The following is a 19,585-nucleotide window of genomic DNA, read 5'->3' on the forward strand; positions in this document are numbered from 1 at the left end:
ATAAAGTTATTTTGATTGATTGATTGATTGACAAATTGTTACTGACAACTTGGACACGTTTTCTAAAAGCTATCAACAAATGTCATTAATTCCGGTTTAAACGCGGCTTAAGAAGTCCTTATCATTGTAGTTTGCTACGTAAGTATCAATAGGCCTAGTTATTTTGTAGGCCCTAAAATCAATTTTGTTACAATTATCAGTCTAGGCTACATATAAGTTGAATAGCTATCTTAGGATGAGGTCAAATTTTACTATAATATTCAGAAAATGGAAATCAAGTAAAAATATTCAAGTTATATTTCGGAGCACCTTGTTTCACAAGCCAAACCATTGGTTACATAACAGTGTAGACAAAATTTCAAAATTCAAACAGACAAAAGTCGTAGGATATGACCGGTTTTCTAAAAGTGAGTTTACTTTGATTGGAATACAGATTATGGGGCTGGCGAGGTAGGTAGTCAGTAGTTGTAGGCTGTAGGTTACTCCGTATTGCAATTGAGTTGGTCTCACCCATATCTTATCCTAGCCTACATTATCTTTTAGCACTCATAGTTAAAACTGAAGCTGTTTAATTAGGTTTCTATCAAAAGTATCACAGTCAGTATCGGATTTTTTTTTCGGAGATTTGAACCTGCAAACCTTACTGATGTGACCCAACTTTTTACACCCATGGCACTTGTAATTATTATATGGGCAATTATTAGCCCTGTGCTCTGGATTGCCACAACGAAAACACTTATTTATCTGAGACATATCTCCCTTCACATCACTTTGATTTAGATCCCGCACTGTGAAAATTTGAACCTCGGTTGGAAACACGTGTATTCTTCTTGACCTGAAACCTCGAAATTTCCTGAACACCTGTATTTGAGAATAGACCTGTTTGTTTCTCGGCCTGTTCAAGCCTGAGTGCAAGAGCCAACGTTTTCTTCAAATCCATTTCTTCGGAAAGTAATTTTTGACGAATTGCCTCATTTTTAATTCCTGAAACTAACTTGTCTCTCAGTGCATCCAATAAGAATGTTCCAAATTCACACGTCGAAGCCAAATGCTTCACTGCCACCACGAACTCTGCAATACTTTCAGATTGTTTCTGGCATCGACTACAAAAAGTATAACGCTCAGCGACCACAAGGCGTTTAGGAGAATAATGATGTTCCAAGATTTTGCTCAAATTATCATAAGATTCATCATCAATCTTCTTAGGAGAAATAAGATCGGTGAGGACGGGAGTTGGGACAACTTACTAATTAGCATGTTCACTCCGACTGACGTTCCACTCCGCTTCGCGCCATCGTTCCTCATCGGTGACGTCACTCAGCAGTGCAGCCAACCACACATACAAACTCAATATTCTTCCGGCAATGTAATATAGCCTTATATATTACACTACTAAAATAGCTTGACTTTTGTTTTATCTTTTATTTCAGGTCCAGCAAAGTGATAAAAGCCAAGCCTCAACCTCGACCTCAAAACCAAGGTTTCAACCTCATCAAGGTATCGTTGTATATGCCTATATATTCTATGATAAAACGGTGTATTTTAATCTGCCTTGTTTCGGTTCACTAACATTTTCACTGTAGCGGTTACGATAATAATCGAGGTAACCCTATTTTCTGCCCCTCGGAAAATACATGTGAGGCTTTAGGGACCTGCGCTTGACTGTTCTTTCTTATTGTCTCAGCTCACTGTACATCTAACAGTTTCCTCATCATACGTCCACATCTCCCTGCCTCCTTTACGGCATAATTATAGTACAAAGCGCACTCATCGATCTTCTATTTTACAGTTACTGTATAGTGTTTACCTTGTCGATTTTTTCTAAAGCTGTTCGTGATTATGAATTCAAAATAGAAATAATTAGTTGATGAATAATTTAAAGCTTTGAGTCTCAAATGGGTTTTAAAATAAATAAAGAATATTGACATTTTAAATTTTAACATGTTTACAATAGGCCCGTAAACAATTTTTAATATGTTTATGATGTGATAAGTCCCATGGATTCCCTTAATTGGGGGTGAGCTTTCCTGAGAAGGATATATTTTTGCAATTGATATACACCTGAGAGCCCTTATTTCAAGCCAGACTCTTAGGTTTATTAAACCCATTGACACAGGAATATTTTTTTTCTTAATTAGGCCTATTTTTTTAGGTAATATTATTATTTCATATCTTTGGTATGTATTTAACACAATATGTCCATATTTAACCAAAATAAAGACAATAAATAAAATCAGTACGTTCTCCTCTCCTAAACTACAGTAGAATCTTGTTTAGCCTACGCAACTCTAAATGAAACGACAACCTCAGTTACAAGAGCACTTTTGAAATCCCCTCATTAAATTAACCTCTATACCTACTCCATGAAAATTATTCATCGTCGATGGGCCTTGATCAGTAGCGTGTCTATTCATTGTGGTCTATGTCTTTATCGCATTCCTAATCTGTTGTTTTATCTCAAGTCCAATAGGATGAATTTTGTTCTTAAATCGATAACTGTAGGTCTACTTGATAGTGCCTTGGACTACAGCTACACAAGCAAGTCCTTGTTTAGTAATTTGCATGTACTTTATCATGTACCATTACTCAAATGTAGTGTTTTTAGTTATACAGTAGAACCTCACTAACTCAACAACCGGTAACTCAACAGTCAACAGCTGACAGGGCGCACGTAAAAATAAGCTATTTTCCAGAACATTTTGTTTTAATTTAAATTCAAAATTTAATATTCAACATTTCTTAACAGATTTTTTTACTCAATATGTGAAAATACTCATGTAAGTAATAAGTTTATAACATGTAAAAATTAGTCTGTTAAGAATTTATTTATTAATACCCATGTCAATTTTCTGGATTACTCGAACACCCTCAAATTCACAACCTCCGAATCCACAAATAGTCAAATTAGTGAGGTTTTACTATACTAAAATTTTATTTAATAGCTTATTTAAATTTGTTACACAATATTAACAGTAGCCTACTGCACTATACAGTATTAAAATTTGAAAGGAAATATGCATATTTTTTTGCACAAGTTCTCAAATGCATTCATTATACATATGGTCAGTGCATTTATTAACCTTGGTGACACGACTGTTGACCGAAATGACCTTGATAACATGACCCTCGACGACAAGAAGAGCAGCTCGATAACAAGACTATTTCCTAATTTCCTTAGGGCACTTCTTATCGTGGTTCTAATAATTTAAAAGAAGCAAAACAGGTGTTGTTAGCAATCCCTATTAAATTCACTAATTCCGTCAACTTCCACCCATGCTGTAGATCGTTTATTTAGGGTGGTCCCTCTACACTGGCCCATCCACACATTAGTAAGCTTATTATGTATTGCACATGTACGGGATTTGAACCTGTTCAAGACCTCAACGCTATATACTTGTCGCCTTAGCCAACTGAGCTACCAAGCAAACGACGGCCGACCGGGACGAGAACTCTATAAGTAAACGTTGCTACTAGCGCTCGCAGGACAGGTTAGAATTGACAAACTACTTGGTGCCAGTGTGGGTCTGCAGTATGGCTACCTTGTCACAAAATTTGGTGACGTGCTACACACTTGACTCCAGGACTACGGTTAAACTAACAAAATAACCTTTTCCTCAATAATCTTACATCTTTTCTCTACACAGTTGGAACTAATGCACCAATGAAACAATTCTGACATTTAATACCATAACCACCAGAGTGGTCTCAGCATACCACAGGTTGGGAAACGCTGACCATAAAAAAATTATGTTATAATTCTCTTTATTTCTTGATACATTACAGTCCTTGCTATTTATTTTAATTATAAGTTCTAACTAGCCTATAGGAAAACTCACACCCAGCATTTTTTAATTCTGTACATTAATAATCCGCTCATCATCATCAGTATAGGCTGATCTTTTTACACTGAATGAGTCTTCTGAGTGCATTCAGCGAGGTTGGAGTGGTTTTGGGAGAGTTTTGGGACAATTGACATAGGTCTGGGGTCCAAATATAAATGGCCTGATAAGTATAAATGGCCTGATAACTATCAATAGCCTATTGGACTTCGGAGGATTGTTCAAGGCGTCTTCACAGTGGCGTAGTCGTAGATTTTCCAGAACGGTACAGGAACACTCACCATCATCTTTAAAATAACAAGGGTGGTGTATTCATAAATAGGAGTTTTGGAAAACAGTTAAAATGCCATTCCCAAGTGTTCCTGCACCACTACACCACTTTGCCAAAGACAACAAAGAAACCTGGTAGTCTAAAACTCTCCAATCTGCAAGCCAAGATTCCTCAACTAGTCAAATTTACTTGCCTTGAGGGAATCTGATGATCACCCACAGCTGGCTTCATTGTGAAAAATATTCTTCAATATATATACCTTCATGGGCTTCAGAAATTGTCCTTAACCCACCTATGCACATTATTTATAGCTAATCACTTTTCTGTCATGGGGCATCAGATTTCAATTCGTGTCAAAACCCTTCCTCACACAGAACCAGATACTAACTTGGTGTGGATTTATACTTCCTCTCGTCGTTTTCAGCTGTAATGGACTAAATGTCGCATAGGGGTGGAAACCAGCTAGAATAGTAGTGAATAAAGTATATAACACCAATGGTCTCAAATTTATACTAATTTAACTGTCTTGGTCTTGACAAGATCAATGGAGAATCTTATTTATGGGCAGCCCTTCTATCTTCTGGAAGGAGCGGGCTGAGGCTTTAAGGTGCTTCATCCGGATTTGGTGAATTGTTGCAGACCCTTGCCAGTTGATGTATTCAGAAGAACACCTGCATTCTACCAATCAGTTCCCTCTCAGAAAGGCGACTCTCTCTTACCAGATTGCTATGAGTTGTCCATTTTACCTCAAGGAGCTCCTTACAGTTGAAAAGTAGGTGATCAGCAGTCTTCTCTTACCTGCCGTACTTCCTGCAGAGTAGGGTACCATCATACAAACCCATTCAATGTATATGCTTTTTCTGAACCCTCCATGTTAGATGATCAAATCATAAAATAAATCATTCCTTTCTATCTGATTCTGCCCATCAACCTCAGGGTCTGAGGCGACCAGTTTTGAATGTGTGTTGAGTGAGCCAACTTACACTTATAAGGAGTCCTGTACAATGTTCATCAGTTCCCTACGATAGAGGTGCCAATAGAAGAGATGTGAAACAAAGTTGGTGACAAAGCAATTATTGCCAGTCCGTCTACAGCCTCGGTACCTTCTAAACCAGAAGGACCACTCCTAACTCCTAGGCTAACTCCTTCTCAATTATGTCTAGAGGCATGACTAACTCAAACATGCTTGGATTTGAACTTTGAGAACACTGCTTGGATTTTGCTTGGATTTGATTACTGAGGCACCTAGACCTACTAATGATGACTGGTAGTGAAACTGTTAAAATACAAGTCTGTCTTTTAAAGCTAAATGACACCAGGAAAAATGCATAGTTTCACATAATGAAGAATAGACACCGCTCTTTATTCTGCGTCTATTTATTTTACTGCAGTAGGCCTCTCCAATAATAGATGGAAAAGTAAAAAAAAATCGTATTAATTCCAATTTCCATACCTAACAGTTTTAGAATTTTTAATTGTTTTTACCGTAAAATATTTAATTAAAAATATTTTAGATTACAGGCTTTTTTGGTCAATCAACAACACAAAATAATATGATCAAAATTACCTGTGTGAATTAAAATATTTGCATTTAAGTAAATTTACAAAAATTTAGGTACTTCTTCTTCCTCTTTGTACGTTCGATATTCAGACATTACAAGTCATAAAGTGAAAGGGCAAGCAGCGTGAACGCCTGCAAACCATTCGTGGTCTCACGCAGCACAGTTGTGTTATACGAGATAACGGATTCTAGGTTGAAGGCGTCGTTTAAAATCCATGTTGAGCGGTCACTGATGAATGCTGATTATTGTGAGTTTGGTTTACCAATAAAAATTAGGGAAAATGCATGAATTATTTTTAGGCATAATAAAAAAAGAGTACATTTAAATTAGAATTGTTTATATTATGCAATATACTGCTATATAAAAAAATAAATGCGGTATGTAATAGATTTGTAGCCTACATTTCATCACTAGGACATACGAGGCGAAGCCGAGGTCGAGGGGAGGAATAGTATATTTCATTACTAGGACCGAAAGTGGCATTTTCCGTCGCGCGCCTAAGTTTTTGTGTGAGGCGAAGCCGAACATAGGGAACTCCAATTTCACGTGCGAGGCGAAGCCGAGTATGTGAGAGCTATTTTCACGTACGAGGCGAAGCCGAGGACGGGAATAATGGAGCAAGTGCCGGATAATAACTTTCGGTACGAGTTATGAACGATACTTTTCATCACGACGCAAAAATACACAAACACAGAATAGCAGACCTCAGTATATTAAAACAATTTGATTTCTCAATTAATTTGATTGAACATCAAAATAAAATAAAATCTTCTAAAAAGAAAGCTACGTATATTTCTCAATAAATTTGGTTTAAACATCAAAATAAAAGAATAACACAACTTTTAAAAATACATACAGCTGATTAAAATCATTAAATTAAACCGTAACAAAACACTGGCGTGCGTAGTGAATAAATGGAGAACTAATTGAGAGCGAGGGAAAGTAAATTTAGAGCGAGGGAAAATCAGCTGATCGATTTTCCCTCGCCCTAAATTAGAGCTTGGGAAACGACTACTTTCATTGATATCAGCTGTTATCGAAAATAGTTACTTTCGTTAAGGAGTGATGAAAAAACACTTTTGGTTTTAGCCCATGGGTGAACTATTATCACGTCGTTTAGCCTGACTAATTTTCGTAAAGAAATTATCCTATAGTGTTTGCCTCATAATTTATGTTAGCTTCCAAAAGAGGTGTTATGATAACGTACAACAGTATTTCTCTTTAATTTTTATGGTATAGCCTCTGGATCACTTACTTTTACAACAAAAGGTTTAAATTGCCTGTATCCGTCAAGGAATCCTAGATTGTTGGTTGACTACACTGTTTCGTGTTCATGGACACATCTTCAGGTCAAATGTTACATTGATTTATTCCATGGAATGGTTGTCATGAGGTTGAAAGTTCACAAATAATACTTACACGTAGACGAAACATTAAAAATTATTGGCCAAAACACTAATGCGAAAAACGCGTACAGTAATTTAAAAAAGACATCGGACACGTGCGGCGCCGGTTGAAGTTAGGTCATGACTGCAAACCCTATTTCTCTATTTCGTATTTCTCTGCAAACGAAGAAATTCAAGTTTGCATATGAATCAGTTTAAATACCGATACAGGGAGTTTTGCAGTAAAATTTACGGTTATAAACATAAATGAGTTTGGACGAGAATTAAAGTTATTTTGCAGTTATGTTATTATGCAGGGTACATGTTGGAAAAGTTGTAAATGTTTTGTGAAATCTTACCTTGTTGTCGAATTTTTGTACTTTACTGATTACTCGATGCGACTTTTAAGGACACTGTTGATAACTTTATTCACTCTTAGATTTTTTCTTACAATTTGAGACATCGATAGTAGAGTCAAATTGTGTCTTGGAAAAGAAATGTATGAATACATTTTTGAAGCATAATTTGGCAAACATTCGGATTATACTTTTTACATAAGCTCAGTAATACATCTAAAACACTGCTAATAATAATCGTGAACTTGTACATAAATAACGGGTTTTGGAACACTTTTAGATCAACTGGAAACAGCAATTTTCATAAAATGCGTGTTTAAAAGCTGAGCATGTTGGGTTTGTTTTCAATCGTACGATTAGTGCTTTAGATTGTAAGTTTTTTCGAGGTCAAGTAGAGTCGGTCACAGCCTTGAAGGTATGCATATACAGGGTGGTAAAAAAGTCCCTGTACAGTTAAATATTTTAAAAAATAATGCAGATAGAGCTACAATACTTGGTACAAAGTTACAGGGCATAAAACTCTATTTTAACACATATTCAGTGATCCAATAATTCTTCAGGGGGACGGCCCACAAGGAGTCGGAAGAAAATCTTAAATGGAAGCATAGGTCAATATGCACATCAAATTAAAGGTCTTTTTAGTAGAATACAATGCCGTAAACCGTACTTCAAAAGGTTGATCCTGCGCAAAATGGCAGATGTTCAAAGATTTCTTGAATCCGCCATTTTGAATCTTTGAACGACTGTCATTTTTTACTCAGGCATTTTTTTGAGCTTGAATTTACGGCATCGTAATCTACTAGTGAAGACCTTTAATTTGATGTGCATATCGACCTATGCTTACGTTAACAATTTTCTTCCGATTCCTAGGGCTGTGCCCCCTGAGGAGTAAGCGTATAATAGCAATGTAAATTAAATGAATCTTTGAACAACTGCCATTTTGCGCAGGATCAACCTTTTGAAGTGCGGTTTGCGGCATTGTATTCTACTAAAAAAGACCTTTAATTTGATGTGCATATTGACCTATGCTTCCATTTAAGATTTTCTTCCGACTCCTTGTGGGCCGTCCCCCTGAAGAATTATTGGATTACTGAATATGTGTTAAAATAGAGTTTTATGCCCTGTAACTTTGTACCAAGTATTGTAGCTCTATCTGCATTATTTTTTAAAATATTTAACTGTCCAGGGACTTTTTTACCACCCTGTACATTCATAATGATAACCCAGTAATTGTTTGCCGAAAGGTCTAAAGGCCTGGTTCCACAGGATGCGGAATCTCCGCCGTGCGGTGCGATTTTTTCCGCTGCGGAATTAAAACGACACTGGTTTAATGGAGTTCCCATGTATGCGGTTCCACTGACTTGCGATTCCGCATCCCGAAATTTCCGTTCCGCATGGCGGAGAAATCATACTGGTCTGAGAGCAGTAGCAGTGCGGATTCCGCCAGCGGAGAAGAGTCATCAAATATTGTGACCGTGCAGTTTCATTATGTCTTGTACTGTAAAAAGAGTTATGGATGAACGATTATAAAGTAACACCTATAATCGCAACACCGATTTTCAACTAACTTACTGTTAAAATAAATTATTATAATACATTTAATATAAACTGTCGAAATGGTAGACCTGACGAACAATTATCCTGAGATGTTTGGGTATCAAGAGTGTTAAACGGGATCTCGTGATTGAAACCCCTTAAGTTTTGTTAAATAAATAGCAAAAATAGGCCCCTTCACTGTCTCGATTCTTAAATATGTCACTTCGATCACTGTGACTTGACGCTAACAAAGATAAAAGATCGACAACATCATCATCAATGTCATCATATAGCATCAAAGCCAAAAGGGCTTTCCTCTTTCTATCCATACTCGTCGCTAGTTTGGACAGAACTGAATCTTTGCAACGTTATTTTCGCAGTCTGTAGAACCAGCCCTCTAGATTTTTCGCTGCGTAATTTTCCGCTGCGAAACATTACGCACCGCATGGCGGAGATTCCGCATCCTGTGGAACCATAGCTTTAGCTACATCGGTGAGACCAAGATCTATTTTGTATGTCGTGTAGATGTGACTTCAGCACTTTTATGATGAAATTGAGCCGGTAGCCTATAAATAAAAAAAATAAACATTATCGTTCCTACATTACTACTGAAAACCGCACGGCAAGGAGTATTTTGTTTGGCAGGGAAGGCCTGCGATTTTTGTGGGAGAGGGCATATGCTACGGCCTGTGATCAGAATCTGTTTGGTATATCATGTACAGTAACTCCATCCCTCTTCTGGATCAAGCTGAGTCGGTCACCTAAATAAACATTTTGGAATGCTAATTGCTGTGGGTGAGTACTGACCCGACCCGGAGAATGTTTCAAGGAGTATTGGCGGGAGAGAGTGTGAATGGCAGACTGTAGACTCTAGAGATCACTTCCTCGTCGCCGGGTCCTTGGCACCGTTGGTCAACAACGACACGGTAACGAACCGGGCGACCTCTAGCGGCGCAAGGCCGAACTGCAGCGCCACTTCCGACTACGTCATCGAGTCACCTCCACGGCCCGGGTGTCCCCCAGGGTGTCGTGTTTATTTATTTTGTTTATTGATGGAAAACACCATTTTACTTGTACATACAAAGATGGCAAAATGTTAACATTATCAGTGTTGACACATTTTGTATTTATGGGATAACAACCGACAGGGAATGATTCGGGGTCAGTGTCCCTTAATTTACACGTTATCCGTTCGATTTGTAAATTTTTTTGCGATGCAGTTGAACTGGGTCGTGATTTTCCATATTTACAGTGTGTTATTTTCCTAAATGGTATGGTATCTATATGATAAATGTATTTAATGGTTGTTTTTTTTAATACAGTACTACCAGAATATTATTTTAAGTTTAAAATTCTTATTGAATTGGTAGTCTTTTATTATAAGAATATTAAATCTCATATTGTTGTTTGGTACTTCACGCATATCTCTCCATATCAGCACAGCTCTACATATATTTATTAATTTATGTATTTTACAACATTTTGTATTTTTTTATAACGATACTGATAGCATGTAATTGTTGAATGGTCAAATAAATTCTTGATTCTTATCGTAATCATAAATCAATCCAATAACCTAAACCTAAACGAACTCGTGGACATAAATGACGTTGATTTATCATTTTAAGGCGTATAATTAATTCTTAAAAAACAATGTAAAAAGGAGGAAAACTTGAGTGCTCTTTTACAGGAGTACAAAAAGTTGTTTGAAGTCGAAGAAGCTGAAAGGTCATCGGTAAACAAACTTTGTTGACGGAAGCGGCGCGCAAAACTAGAATTTGAAGGCTGCTTTATCAATGTCATTTATTCAACTCTTAGCACGAAAAAAGCTGATCTTTACACACGTTTAGAATAATTACATTTTTAACAGTATTATACTTCGTTCAAAAATTCTAGGCGGTTTTAGGGGGGAAAATCCATCCCCTCCACTTGATCATAATAGCTCAATCAGCTGCAACATAACTAATTACTGTCCTTATGTTGTACTTTGGATAATGATAAGTGGCATACTATTACTATACATGGTGAGTCTTCTAAGCTGTCCTAAACAGATTTCATACGAACGGCTTGACATACAGAGATGAAAGCAAACTTTTCCTCAATAATTCATACCCAAGGAACAACGTAAAAATATTTTTATCACTTTTACAGGGTATTCGAGAAACTGGGGGTAATGGGTTCAAATCTCAGAGCTTTCAAATTATAAACATATGTCATGTTATGCATAATTTTAAAGCTCTAGACTAGACAAACAATTTAGTGAAAACAGAACTCCTTTTTTCATCCGTTCCAAAATGGCGGCGATTTGTATGGAAAATATTGATATTTACAGAATACCCTGTATTTTGGAAGCCACTAAACTTATTTTCGTTCTGTTTGAAAATTCATATTCCTCGTGCTTCGTATTCGTTCAGCTTTAATGCGACATGTCAACATTTTAAAAACCTAATATTTTTTAATGATTTTATTATTATTTTTTTATTGGTACCCTTGCAAATGAAAATTTTTACGTGGCAACATATATCAAATGGCGAATCATTTTGAAGGTCTTGAAAACAAATAACTTTTAAATTTAAACCCACAGTCTATCTTTGGTAGTTTTCTAGTAATTAACCAAAAACTGCAATTGCCCGTATAAAACCCCACTGGAGTGTAAGTGGATGCAGATACACTATTCAAAACAGTACTGCACGGTTAACATGTGCCCTGCCCTGTTGGTTCGACAATATGATTAAAGTTAAAAATAACATTATTGACCTAGCCTACTAAATTGACAATATAAATTAATGATGAGTTAACATTAATCGTATATACGTGCGAATTGTAATTTTTGTAAATGTAGGTTGTTGACTGTGGCGTCTCGTAGGCCTACTACTTCTTCTTGAGCTCCTCTTATTATATGAAGCTCCTGCCCCTTGATGGAGCATATACTTATGGTCAGCTGTGGGTCCCAGCCCTGGTAATTCAGCTACCTTGTAGACTTACTATCTACTGTACCATTATTGAGAACAATCTAGATTCTTCCGCGTCCGCAAAGTTCTGCGCAGCTCCACTATTCAGTTAGTCACAGAGTTGTCCGCTAGGTAGCAGCACTGCCTACCAGCATTGTTGTACAGCCTTGTGTTGATGCAGCCCACTTCCGGCAACAATGTTTTATTTTCTGGCCCGCACTATTGTTGTCAGTCGTCTTGTCCGTTTTAATAATTCCTCGTTTAGTTTCTAATTTATCATTTAATCGAATAAAAGCTTTACCTGCGTGTGCGGTTCAACAGGTTATAAATATAATCCTAAAAATGTTTAACTGTATTATTTTAGAACTACGGTAATACGTAAAAACAGTATTGCCAATGCAGTTTCACAAAATATTCTATTTTATCTGTTTTCATCAGCAGTTAATTCGCCCGCGGGTAAAGAAATAACGTTGGTAAACGGCCCAACATTTCCGTGCCCAGGGAATAGAATAGAACTAAACGTCAAACATAGCTTTACTTATTTAGAAGAGTACATAGACTAAAAAATAACGAACACTTAAACAAATCTCTTGTTCATAGTTATATCGGATCATCTCTAGCTGAATTTTGTAGAGGTTATTTTTTGGAGGGGAGGGGTCTATCTCAGTTTTAGCAGCACACATATAATACTCAAGAAGTGGGTCAACTCTTACCATATACATCGTACTATGTACATATGTAGTATCAATTTTAGAACAATTTACCTAGGTTGATGAAACGGATGAAACTATCTAGTTATAGATTCGATTATACATTTTGGGAGTACGATCATAAATAAAAACCTCAACAAATCCGGAGAGTATAGCAAAAGCCGCGTTTACACCGGAGTTTGAAACACGAGTTGCAAACAGAAATTGCAAACATTTTTAAAAACGCACATTTTTAGACGAAACATTTCGCTGTTGCAAACAGTTTTTCAGTGTTTGCAACAGAAATTTTTGTTTCCACTTGAAGTCGGTAAAGATCAAAGGGAGTTGCAAACTCTTTGTTTGCAACACTAGTTTCGGTCACTATGAGCCGTTGAAACACGAAACAGAAACATTTCTCCGCCATCCCCTACGCTACCACATCCACTCTCTCTCACGTGATCACTGCGACCCTGTGTCTCGACTCAGTGTTAAATTATTCGGAAAAATGCTGTTTGACTATCAATGAATTAACACTAATCTCAAATGACAAGGTCGTCTAATTTAAATATAACAATAACGTCTCATGTGAATTAAAAGGGTTATAATTAAGTCCTTGTAATCTTTAAAAATTAAAAATAATTTTAATTTGATGATTTATACAATCACCGATGTTCACCCAGCATCGTCTCGGCCTACGTTGCTTTGACAACACGACACACGCCGCCGCGGCTAAAATAACATCCTCAGAAGGACTGATCCAAGGAACCAGAACGAGGCAAGTCATAATCAAGGTCAAAATTATTTCAAACAATTTCATGAAACATGGAAACAAATCATTAAATAAAAATTGCAAACATTTATTTGAAACTACTGTTTGCAACTGCAGTTTGCAATAAAAGTTTGCAACTTTTTGTTTGAAACTCCGGTGTAAACGCGGCTTAAGCCTCCTATGAACTCCCTTTGGCTTGGGATGGATATCTTGCCATAAGGCGTTCCTACAGCTACACTCTCCAGACTGCATGGCTGGAAGGGAATATTGTTGCAGGCTACAGTCGCGGTTCTACTTCCTATTCGTCAACCTCCTCATCGTCAGTGAAAGTGGCGAGGCCCTGACAGACAGGTGGAGGACTCTCGTACTGGACCTGACTGTACGAGGTTGATGGCCTCGGTACACTCTCTGCACGTCACTATAGACCACCATTCCATCAGTTATGACATGTTGTCAAGTGATAAGCCGAAGGAGCCTTTCGTTTAGGTTTAACGAGTACTTAGTTTGTTGCTACAGGAAAGGAAAATTGTATAAAATAAAAGAATTTGCCAAATTTGATGAAAATATAACCATAAATAAGCAAAATACCGTATCTCCGTTTACTGTTTCTAATACAAGAAGTTTAAATTGAATTGTTTATATTTTCTTCGTACTGTAATTACCGTACAACAACGCTTCAATGTACAACAATATTTGTTTTTGTAGCTCTCCACTATGGCTGAGTATATCCTTATTTGAAATAAATCCAACTTTGGAAAACAATTTAAACGCTCTCGGTTTCCATTAGCCGGATCTTGCCGGCTCGCGAACTCATCCAAATATATAGTCTATACATTAATGCCAACTTTCATCAAAATCTAACAGAAATTACTCGAGTTATCGTATCCACAGCCAACACACCCGCACACAAAAATACAAAAATTAAATAAATTTGAACAATTGGTGTTTTTGGCAAGGGGACAACAAAATTAAAAAGTTATTTTGTTCCGGGTCTATTTCTTACCGTACCACCTGCGAGATAAGCTTATTTTTTACATGGGAAATTGTTCAATATCGTGAAGACCTGTAAAAAGATACCAAATTCTACTATACTTCCCATTTCAAAATTTTGAGCAACCCCCTACCTCCACTACCCCTAAGGACAATATTTACAAAATTAACCATCATTATTGTAGCCTCTCATGTCGAAGAAGGTTGCCGCCCCGCAAACCAATTTAAAATATCTCAAATGGTTAAATTTTCACCCACCCTCTATATATTTCACAACGCCCAAGCTACTAGACATGAATACCTCCCCCTCGCCCACCTCACCAAAAGGTTCAGCCTTACAAAAGGGTCTTCTTTATTATATGAAGCGAATAATATCACGTAACCAGTCGATTTATCTCTACTTTCAATTTAGAGATACATGCTTAAAGTATACATCCCAATGGATCTTTTTCTTAATGTTGGTATTTCTTCATTAGTGAAACTTTGCAATTACCTTTACCTACCCGATGGCGTTATGTAAAACGAAACTGCATAGCTGCAGTCTCAGCAATTAGCAGTTAATGGTCTACCACATAATGTCTAGGGAAGTAGGAATAATGGCTATTATTAGTGGAACGAAATGAGCTGAATTAAGTAACTGTGTGACAAAGAAAACGGGTTCAACGTTTTGTTTAAGTAGTGGTACAAAAAGTCGTTACAAAATATTCGATTCTGGGAGTGCACGTTCATTTATGAGATCTGAAGCGTATGTGTTTTTCTTGTTTGACAACGCTCTAGTCGTATGGACTTATGTACGTAATTCATTATCATTGAATTTAAATAAATCATTAAAAATAAAATATTTATTTTCTTATTTTGATTACTTACTTTTAAGGTTAAACGGTAAATTACTTGAGCTCTTACCATCAATAAGTTGTGGTCAATCTTTTACAAAATTCGACGATATTAATACTTCAGTATTACTGTGTTCTTTGTTTAGGAACTGATGTAATACTAATTGTTTAGCTGAAATTATTACGGCTTTCGCTATCGTCTCATCTTTGTCTAAAATTTGTTGCAATTTTGTCTTTAACCCTTCATCATTACTGTGTCTTCTCTTCTGTCCCTAATGAGGTATCAAAAATCTTCCACACACTGAGTGTGGGCAAAGGCAATTTTAAGAAGATGTTGACCAACTATTGTTTTGTCGTGACTTGGAAATTGTCTAGTAAACATAATTTAACTAACCTAATTAATACTTACTGCAATGTTTACTCGTTGTTTACTCACTGAGCGCCTTTGTATCAAAAAATTGTTTACCTGGAAACAAAAAATAACAATTATTAATTAGATCGACCATAAAGCAACACAATACTGCAATATATTTTTAATAAGAACATTTTCTTAACAGTTGGCTTAAGTTAACTTAGTTAAATCTGCACGAAAACATTCGTGCAATTTCCGAACCAGTATGCCTACTTGTGAATTTATGCTTTAAAATATTACTAAAAAGCATGTATAACCTCAAGCATTTATAAAAGCTGCATAAAAAAAAAATTTATAACAGTAAACCTACTTTTATGATTGATCCAACCTAATATGCTATAGTTTACAGTAAGTAGTTTTGTTTGAATTGACTTGGTCAACAAGTTGAGCATAGCCGAAATCAATAACTTACTACGTTTATTCACACATAAACTTGGCTAAACTTTCACAATGAAATTACTTGCTAATAGTCTACATGGTTTAAATTCTCACACGTTTAAATTGAGAAATTGTTCAGATCAGAGAGCACAGAATTCTGTGTTCTCTGGTTCAGATAGCCTTTGGACTCAATAGAAGTCGCAAAGGCCACCAGACCTCCTCTTGATGTAACAAATCCTATATTGTAAACACTACAATGACGTACTGCGATATTAAAACGAAACCATACCATACACACGTCAAAACTACACTCAGCGGTCGGCGAAACACACGGCACGTGGCGAACATGTTCGTGCAAGCTCAGACTTGCCGAGTGACGAAACAGTTGCGTTTGATCTTGTAAACAGGCGGGCGCTAAGTGGTGATAAAATCTGTCGAGAAGAGCATGCGGAAACAAGGATCATTGACGAGTTGCTGCAGAGTTGTGTGTAGAGTTGCCGAGCCCACCTGGCGTCTAGAGTTGTAAACGTGAGCCGTTGACCTCAGTGCGAGCGCATGGCTGCATGGTACAGTTCGTGCCTACCTGAGATATTTAGCTATGTACGTGTAATCACGTTGGCAGCACCGGAACACTCCAGGGTGCTATGTAATCTAACTCAATGGAAGGATAACATACCTCTCTACTTGCAGTCTTTCTACAGGTTTTAGTGTATTTATGTATGTCTTGTTTAAAATCCCAAATGCTCAGAGTATCGTGCCTTTGTTATCCGATTTATATGGTCAAGAGTCAAATCTTGGAATCGTATGCTGTTTTCAGTAAATACAAGATAATGGTTCATAAATTAATCTAATGAATACTTGTTTTCTAAAGAAGACATAGGTTCATACAAAAATCCAAAGGCATAAATATTGCATTGCCAAAGTAATTAAGTGAGAATTCAGCTATTGTGCGTCATTCAAATAAATAAACTGGTTTAATTAAATACGTTGTACATTTCTTTAACTAGCCTTAATCTGCACCCGGTTACGTTTCGTTGTGATTTACCCAGCAATATTAGTTTCTTGAAAATGTGTCCAATACTCTGTATTGACTTGTATGAGAGTTGCATTTTTGACAAATCTATGATCTCTAAAAGATCTAGTTACTAGTTTGGCGAATCGATCACCCAATGATTAGCTGTGATGTTTTCAAACTCAGTCCATAAATAGATCTATCGAGATAAACCTATTAAAGAGGATTACATCTTAGATACGGTTTATCAAGATCTTATAGATGTTTATCATACCACTGGATTAGGTGTGAAAAGTTGAAATTGCAACACGATTCCACGTATCTTCTGACTATTGACTATTCTAGGCTTGCTTATTTTGTTATTTTTGTTTTGGTCATTGTTTATTGTTTCTTGGAAACTCACACTCACGCTAGTTAATTAGATTAGTCTTAGCAAGTAAATTAGTGAGTTGGCGTGGATAATCTTAAAAACTTATAAACTGTACGACACAACCAAGTTGTCATCCAAGCCCTATGTAAAACGTTATATCAACGACGCAGATAAACCTTAAGCAATAAATCTTGACAAGAATCTTTTCCTGCAAAAAAGTTTTGGATTTATAGTACTAAGATGATTTGAACTATTTATCAGAGGCAGAAACTGTTAACTGAGATATTTCCACAAACCTATTCAAACTAATGTTTATTCAAACTTAATAATAAAAAATTAAAATTAAATACAAAAAATAGCAAGGAAAACACTATATACAATCTAGGAGAAAATCTATTTCAAACTCAAAAAACTTATTTCAATTTTGACTACAACCATCTAAGGACCATCGGTAAATTCCTAAATATTAATTAACTGACATAGACGATTTTGATAACTGAGATATTTTAATATTCGAATCTAATATACATTTAAACTTATTAAAACCGTTGGTAATATAATTCTTCAAACCCTACACTTTCTCGTAAAATAGACACAAGGATAGATTCTAGCAGACTTGACAAGCACGGCAAACAATATTCAAACCGTTTGAGCGATACAATTCTTCAAACCCTGCAGATTCTCTTCAATCAGACGCAAATGATAAACTCTAGCAGGTTTGACAAGCACAACAAACAATATTCAAACCGTTGGAGTAATACAATTCTTCAGACCCTGCAGATTCTCTTCAATCAGATGCAATTGTCTCTAGCAGGCTTGACAAGCACAACAAACAATATTCAAACCGTTTGAGCGATACAATTCTTCAAACCCTGCAGATTCTCTTCAATCAGACGCAAATGATAAACTCGAGCAGGCTTGACAAGCACGGCAAACAATATTCAAACCGTTTGAGCGATACAATTCTTCAAACCCTGCAGATTCTCTTCAATCAGACGCAAATGATAAACTCTAGCAGGCTTGACAAGCACAACAAACAATATTCAAACCGTTGGAGTGATACAATTCTTCAGACCCTGCAGATTCTCTTCAATCAGATGCAATTGTCTCTAGCAGGCTTGACAAGCACAACAAACAATATTCAAACCGTTTGAGCGATACAATTCTTCAAACCCTGCAGATTCTCTTCAATCAGACGCAAATGATAAACTCTAGCAGGCTTGACAAGCACAACAAACAATATTCAAACCGTTGGAGTGATACAATTCTTCAGACCCTGCAGATTCTCTTCAATCAGATGCAATTGTCTCTAGCAGGCTTGACAAGCACAACAAACAATATTCAAACCGTTTGAGCGATACAATTCTTCAAACCCTGCAGATTCTCTTCAATCAGACGCAAATGATAAACTCTAGCAGGCTTGACAAGCACAACAAACAATATTCAAACCGTTTGAGCGATACAATTCTTCAAACCCTGCAGATTCTCTTCAATCAGACGCAAATGATAAACTCTAGCAGGCTTGACAAGCACAACAAACAATATTCAAACCGTTAGAGTGATGCAATTCTTCAAACCCTACAGATTCTCTTCAATCAGACGCAAATAATAAACTCTAGCAGGCTTGACAAGCACAACAAACAATATTCAAACCGTTAGAGTGGTGCAATTCTTAAAACCCTACAGATTTTCTTAAAACAGACGCAAGTGATATACTTTAGCAACTTGACAATCATAACAAAAATAATATTCAAGCCGTTGTCTAATATAATTGATCAATCCTTACAGATCATCTTAAAACTCTAGGAGATTTGACTAGTACCACAAACAATCCCATCGAAAATCTCGCACCCGCCCTAACCCGTGGATTCGCCAAACCGCATTTTCAATTTTCATAACAACAACGTGTTGCACAACGTCTGTAACTTGTTGCGCAACAGAGAGGGGAGCAGAAAGTGGCGAGAGGGAGAGAGTGAGCGAACTTTCACTAGACTTTCGCCTCTGCACGGCACGGACAGTTGGCTGCCGTAATAACAGACTCGGTCGCGGGCTATTTAAGGTCATTTTTCGTCACAGCGATTCACCAGTGGAAATGGAAAAGGAAATTGGTTGTTGCGTCACTTTCGGCTGAGAAGTTGTTCGGCTGATTGTTGACAACATAATATGTATAGAGTTTGTAGGTAATTGGCAACAAAGTTAACCTCTAGAGTAGTAATTGTTAACTAATCCGGA

At 36.7% G+C, this 19,585-nt stretch overlaps 2 protein-coding genes across 6 annotated transcripts in view; one reads left to right on the forward strand and one right to left on the reverse strand.

The window, feature by feature from the left end:
- Positions 1-19,585, reverse strand: part of LOC128993476 (ecdysone-induced protein 74EF) — a 372,841-nt gene that overhangs the window by 207,550 nt on the left and 145,706 nt on the right. The gene's annotated exons all lie outside the window — the stretch shown is intronic.
- LOC128993478 (U7 snRNA-associated Sm-like protein LSm11) overlaps positions 1-19,585 on the forward strand; it is a 45,089-nt gene that overhangs the window by 8,112 nt on the left and 17,392 nt on the right. The window contains exon 2 of the mRNA XM_054417397.1: positions 1,431-1,497. Coding sequence (XP_054273372.1) covers positions 1,431-1,497 — 67 coding nt within the window. The remainder of the gene's footprint in view (positions 1-1,430; positions 1,498-19,585) is intronic.

The sequence above is a fragment of the Macrosteles quadrilineatus genome, unplaced genomic scaffold (genome assembly GCF_028750875.1).
Source record: "Macrosteles quadrilineatus isolate MER2022 unplaced genomic scaffold, UCM_ALF_1.0 Scaffold_4__1_contigs__length_99947679, whole genome shotgun sequence".
In the NCBI taxonomy this organism is placed as follows: Eukaryota; Metazoa; Arthropoda; class Insecta; order Hemiptera; family Cicadellidae; genus Macrosteles; species Macrosteles quadrilineatus.